We start from the raw sequence: 6,053 nt of genomic DNA, 5'->3' as shown, positions 1-6,053 counted from the left end.
TGTTCTCAAAAGTCTTTCAGGCATTTTTTCTTTTTCTTTCTTTTTCTTGTGTCTTGTAAAGCTATAGCACTAAAATAAATCCAATGTTCTGTAATATATTAAAAGCATCAGCTCTTGTTCTTTTCCATTATGTGCCAGTGTTATAAGCTGGCAAACTGTATTTGCAGTGTTTTTAAAAGAAGGAACACAAGCATGTGCACAAACACTAATGACTGCTTATCCTGTAAAGCTGAGAAACTGGGCACTAACCGGCAGAAACATGAGACAAGCTGATAGAGTTCAATGACATCTGTAAACTTTTAGCTTAGCTCTGAGTTTTTCCTCACTTCACAGCATCTTTATGGTCTTAAGTATTGTTATGACCTAAAAGCCTTGTGACAGATGGACAGACAAGCAGTAACACAAGAGTCAAGTAGGAGGGCGGGGCAGAGAGACACTCTGACAGCAGTAAATGCCGTGAACTACAATGGCAAACATTTGCATAAATATATTGGATGAATAAAAAAGTTTAAAAGTCCAAGAATTTACACTTTGGTTGCTGTTATTCAGTTTCCCTTTGTGTGATTGACTGCTAAATAAAACCTCCACTCATGTTCCTGACAATGACGGATAGGTAAAATTTGCAGAGCAAATTGAACCTTACTGGCAAGTTGAAAACAGGATGTGTGTGTGGGAACAGAAAGGAAGTCTTGAACTGTCACTGGAAACACTTGTGAATCATAAATCAAACAATATCAAATGTAGAGAAGAGTGCAATTTATCAAAATGTGTGTATATGTATCAATCACCGGCCACTTTATTAGATACACTTGTACGATCTGATGTGGTCCAATACAACAGCTCTGCTATAAATTCTGCCTTTACAATGATAATAATGTGTTGATTGACACTGTCAGAGAGGTATTCATTTAACAGCATGCTTATTGAGGTTGTAGTTTGCAGTGGTGTTGAACTGGACTCCATCATTTTGAGAGGTGTTCCCAATATTTTGTCCACCCCGTTTACAAACATGAGAGGGGCAAAATATTAAACACACCTTTCAATATACTGGACTTCAGTTCAACTTTACCACTTACTACGACCTCAAATATAAAACATAACTAATACATTTCTGACAGTGACAGCAAAAACTGAAAAATACAAGTAAAAGTAGAATTCATGAGCTGTTGTATTGGATCATATTAGATTGCACAAGTATATCTAATGAAGTGGCCGGTGAGTGTATTTGTCTGTGTTCAGAGTATTTCAAGACCTCCTTCTCTGAAAAACATTTCGGTTTGAGGCAAACAGTCGTCAAAGCTCTGTATATTTGTGGGAATGTGTGCATTTTGACAAGGTTTGCTGAAATTGGTTGGTTAGTTTTTGAATTGGAAATTATGAGGTGACACGACTTCAAATAAAACCTGATCAATCATGTAAATCACTCAAACAAACTTAGTGGGTGTTAACCAAAGTACCACCTACGTACACGGGGAAATAAAGAACGCCTCCGTTAGATACTAACACATTTTCCAGCGTGGCAGAATTTAGCTGGTAAGGTTTCAACTAAAACAGGTAGGCACACATTAGCATATGCATAATGTTATTGTATGTTTGTTTTACTTTTGTTTTTTCAGAGGATTCCCTATCACTATGTGACTGGAATCAGAAAGCACTGCCAAAAAAAAATAAAAATTCCAAAAGTGGTTTTTCACATGACAGTATCACACAGACAGGCTGTGTTTCTTCATTATGTAACTGCATAATTCACAAACAACAAACTGTTAAAACTGCTCATGTGCTCACAGGAAATTCTTGATCCTGATGTATACGTTTCCCACAAGAATGGCATCATGCTTCTTATAATGCATAACTAGCCCATTCCCTATTTCAATGATTGACTCCCTCTTCCTTTTCTCCCCCACATTATGAGTGGCTGACAACCACCTGACTGGACACACTGCAAGTCATAACTGTACTCAGCTATATAAGAACATCTCTCTAACACAGCCCTGCATCAGATACAGGTGGCTATACCTCAAACTTCACCACACACACCGACATAGAGACAGGTAAGCAGCTACAAGAGACATAACAAGAAACACGAACAGACAGACAAGCATACACTTCCTGTACTGCAGGTGCATTGATGCAAAGAAAAAACAGAGACTCATCAAGATAAGAAAGAAATGGAGGGAGAGACGAAAGATGAGATTCAACGCAACCGGGAAATAAAGCTGAAACAGTGGTAGCGTGCATGTGACGTCCAACGTCACGGCAGAAAAAATTTTTTTGAGGCAAAGCTGAAGTGTAAGAGTTCAACCTGTGTGGTTTCCCGCAAGTCACAAGGGATCTCTGTGTGTTCTCTGCTTGTGTGTCAGTCAGGATGAAGCTGTTGCTGGTTGCTGCTGCTGCTCTGGCCGTGGCCAGCTGTGCCAGCATCTCTCTGGAAGACCTGGAGTTCCACGCCTGGAAACTCAAGTTTGGTGAGACAATCTTATCAGACTGTATTCTTGTATTGTGGTCGGCCATCAAATACAGTAGATCTTGTTCTGCTTTCTGTGGAAATACTGCCGGCGAAGCTTACACGAGTGTGTGCGTTTACACACAACACAGCTAAGGTCTAACGTAAAGGGATTTGTAATCTGCCTACATGCTTAGAAGCTTACATTTTGTTTGTCAGCTAATAAAAGCATAATTTATCACAGATGATTTCCTTCTGATTGGCAGGAAGGTCCTACAACTCTCCGGCAGAGGAGGCTCACCGCAGGGAAATCTGGCTCAGCAACCGCAGATTGGTGCTGGTGCACAACATCTTAGCCGATCAGGGTTTCAAGTCCTACCGCCTCGGCATGACCTACTTTGCTGACATGGTATGCACAGAAAAACAGAAATGTGGTTTCTGCCATCATGTGTGCCATGTGTGACTAATGTCAATCATTCTTATTTGCTTGGAAGCAGCTCGTGAGGATACAGTAAATGACATTTAGGATAAAAAACCCAATTACATGACACTTTGTATCCCTTTTAACCAGGCAAATGAGGAGTACAAACGCCTGATTTCCCAGGGATGCCTTGGCTCCTTCAATGCTTCTCTGCCTCGCCACGGCTCTTCTTTCCTCCGGCTATCTGAAGTAGCTGATCTGCCCAACAGTGTTGACTGGAGGGACAAGGGATACGTCACTGATGTCAAGGATCAGAAGCAGTGTGGCTCCTGCTGGGCCTTCAGCACAGTATGTACTACAATAAATTGCTGTCCTTTCTTTTAGTAATGCAGAGACTTTACACAACATCTGGTTTCAATTTAACTCATATCTTTTTTAGACTGGCTCTCTGGAGGGTCAGACCTTCAGGAAGACAGGGAAGCTGGTGTCTCTGAGCGAGCAGCAGCTGGTTGACTGCTCGGGCGACTATGGCAACATGGGTTGCATGGGAGGCCTGATGGACAACGCCTTCCAGTACATCAAAGACAACGGAGGGATAGACACTGAGGACTCCTACCCTTATGAGGCTGAGGTAAACAGAAAGCAGTTTGGTTGATAAAGCAGAGTTGGAGATGCAAAACAACTCATTCTGACAGTGTTACTTAAAAAGTACTCTAAGCGATGTCACGCATTTTTTAGGCTACAACATTTTTTGTCAAATACAGCAAACATCTCCTCACTATCCGTGAGCTGCCGGTCCCCTGAACACACTGTAACAAAACGCGGTCTCTGTAGACAGCCTAGGGTCCACACACATCAACAAAAACAAAGTGGTCCAACCTGGACCATGCAACCATACACAAACCGTGTTCCAGTGTTCAGCCAATAACGGACAAGAAGGATTTGGGGGGGGGGGGTTAGTGCACTGAAGCACAGAAGGGAGGGAACGGGATGAGGAGGAGGGAGGAACAAGCTAGTCTTCGTTTTGTTTGAAAATACTTTGAACGTCAACACAACAAGAAGTAACGTCACCCAACATTGCTTAGAGCACCTTTAAATGTGATGTCCCTCCATGTGAGAGGTGACCAATACTGCCATCTTGTGGACAAAGTGTAAAGTGGCCCAAAACCTTGAAACAGACTTATGAGAATGTAGTACTTGGAAAATCTTGTTCTCTGGTGTACACCTAATGATCACTTTCATAATGTGTTAGTATGGTAAAAATGTTGGTGATTGTAAAATATTTTCTCTTGATTAGGATGGTCAGTGCCGTTACAAACCTGACACTATTGGTGCCACATGCACAGGCTATGTTGATGTGGAACAAGGCAATGAAGGTGACCTGAAGCAGGCTGTGGCCACCGTCGGACCTGTGTCTGTGGCCATTGATGCTTCTCATGTGTCCTTCCAGCTGTACCAATCAGGTAATCAGTTTTAAACATTGTCCCGCCTGCCAGAAAATATTCTTATCACGCAAGAAGAAATAGGATATAATCTTCTTTTTCTAACCAATATGTTTGTAGGAGTGTATGATGAGCCAGAGTGCAGCAGCTCAGAGTTGGACCATGGTGTATTGGCTGTGGGTTACGGCAGTGACAACGGACATGACTACTGGCTGGTCAAGAACAGGTAAACACCCAAATCTGTTTCTAATATTTCAAATGATCGACTGTTCTCCTGCTAACACTGGAGCCAGAAAGTTGCTGTTGTCACAGACAGCAGCAGTAAGGTGTCTATTATTATTTATAGCTGCCTAAATGAAGTGAAACTCACTCAGGATGTTGTCAACCCCCTAAACTACCCCATTACTATGAATTGCTGCTATTATTTTACCTCTATCAGAATGCAGGTCATTATGTCTCTACATGCTGTTGTTACTAATACTGTGATTAGGATTCTTTACATAGAGCAGCTGAATATTGTTGGTAATGTGTGTGTTTCTGTAGCTGGGGTCTAGAATGGGGAGACAAAGGATACATCAGGATGACCAGGGACAAAAACAACCAGTGTGGCATTGCTACTGCAGCCAGCTACCCCCTGGTCTGAGCAGGTGAGATTTCCTTCCCTTCTGGCCAAATACTATTCTGAATCCAAAATGCTATTTAAACAAATTAAATGTCTAGGTGTCTGCACAGATGTACCTGAAAGAATGTGTGTGTGCAGTTTTTATTGTCCGTTAACTGAATGCTGTTCTTATTTATTGGATTTTCAGGTCCAGGACTTTCCTCATTGAGGAGGAGAAAAGTGGCATAATTTACTTTAATTTCATAAAGAAATAGAGTGGAACAAGATGTTCTTTTGTTTTTCCATGGATGTAAGACAGAGTCTGTCTGCACTTTTCATAGAATAACATTTTTTATGAAGATTGTAAATAAAGAAATAAAATGTTTTACATTGAGAGATAAAAAAATAAATAAAGATTTATGTGTTTATGATTTTGTTGCTTTTCATTGTCCACTATTATATTACTGGGGCTGTGTTGATGTATATTGTGTAGCTCTAGAGAAGGCAATGCCTGTCTAAAGTTCAATCCACCACTTTGGTCCAGACTGAAATATCTCAGTAACTATTGGATGGATTGCCATAAAGTTGTGTACAGACATTCATGGTTTCCAGAGGAGGAAGCTTAAAGACACGTCTAGCGGATCCGATCTAGCATCTACCTCCTAGGTGTCCTATGCAAGTAACTACATTTTGGAAAATGTCTGCGATGGTCATGATAATGCTAATCTGCAGTGGCCCAATATCCACAGCTCTTCTAAATACATTCCACTATATACTGTATGTACCAATTTTGGTGCTTTTATCACAAAATGAACAATAGGTTAGCTATGCCGCCCCACTAAATTACTTTAACGATCCCCTGACTTTTCCTGTAGTGACACTATGGTTGACATTTGTTTTTATTGTAAAATGTCATCCATGAAATGGTACAGTAGCATGCATGTGCCAAAACATTACCTAATGCTTGGAAATGATTTATTTTCATGACAAAGTCAAAAGGTCAACTAACAGGGTTGGCATTTATTTATTGACTTATCACTGGTTTGCCAAAAAAACATGGTGCAGATATTCATTTCCCCCGTAAGACGACTTGTAAAAACCTTGATTATTGCCTAAAATCTAGAGTCATCATCAGGTCGCTTTTGA

General features: G+C 40.8%; 1 protein-coding gene across 2 annotated transcripts; it reads left to right on the top strand.

Annotated features, from left to right (window-relative positions):
• Window positions 1-1,944: 1,944 nt before the first annotated feature.
• Window positions 1,945-5,314, top strand: ctsl.1 (cathepsin L.1). 2 transcript variants are annotated; one of them, XM_039785576.1, is made up of 9 exons: window positions 1,945-2,051; window positions 2,361-2,465; window positions 2,710-2,852; window positions 3,015-3,212; window positions 3,304-3,495; window positions 4,162-4,327; window positions 4,427-4,532; window positions 4,850-4,953; window positions 5,116-5,314. In XM_039785576.1, exons 2-8 carry the CDS (start codon window positions 2,366-2,368, stop codon window positions 4,947-4,949), a joined length of 1,005 nt encoding a protein of 334 aa, XP_039641510.1. In that variant the 5' UTR covers window positions 1,945-2,051; window positions 2,361-2,365; the 3' UTR covers window positions 4,950-4,953; window positions 5,116-5,314. The 2 variants fall into 2 exon arrangements, with proteins under 2 accessions (XP_039641510.1, XP_039641511.1); XM_039785577.1 differs by having other exon boundaries at window positions 1,967-2,051; window positions 2,365-2,465.
• The last annotated feature ends 739 nt before the right edge of the window (window positions 5,315-6,053 follow it).

The sequence above is a fragment of the Perca fluviatilis genome, chromosome 20 (genome assembly GCF_010015445.1).
Source record: "Perca fluviatilis chromosome 20, GENO_Pfluv_1.0, whole genome shotgun sequence".
In the NCBI taxonomy this organism is placed as follows: domain Eukaryota; kingdom Metazoa; phylum Chordata; class Actinopteri; order Perciformes; family Percidae; genus Perca; species Perca fluviatilis.
This window is presented reverse-complemented; position numbering and strand designations above follow the sequence as displayed.

Bases quoted from the DNA above. Each gene is read 5' to 3' on its own strand.
- ctsl.1 (XM_039785576.1), top strand. From the start codon at position 2,366: ATGAAGCTGTTGCTGGTTGCTGCTGCTGCTCTGGCCGTGGCCAGCTGT. The intron at 3,213-3,303 runs GTATGTACTACA...TATCTTTTTTAG, and splicing joins CCTGCTGGGCCTTCAGCACA to ACTGGCTCTCTGGAGGGTCA. The intron at 4,328-4,426 runs GTAATCAGTTTT...ATATGTTTGTAG, and splicing joins CTTCCAGCTGTACCAATCAG to GAGTGTATGATGAGCCAGAG.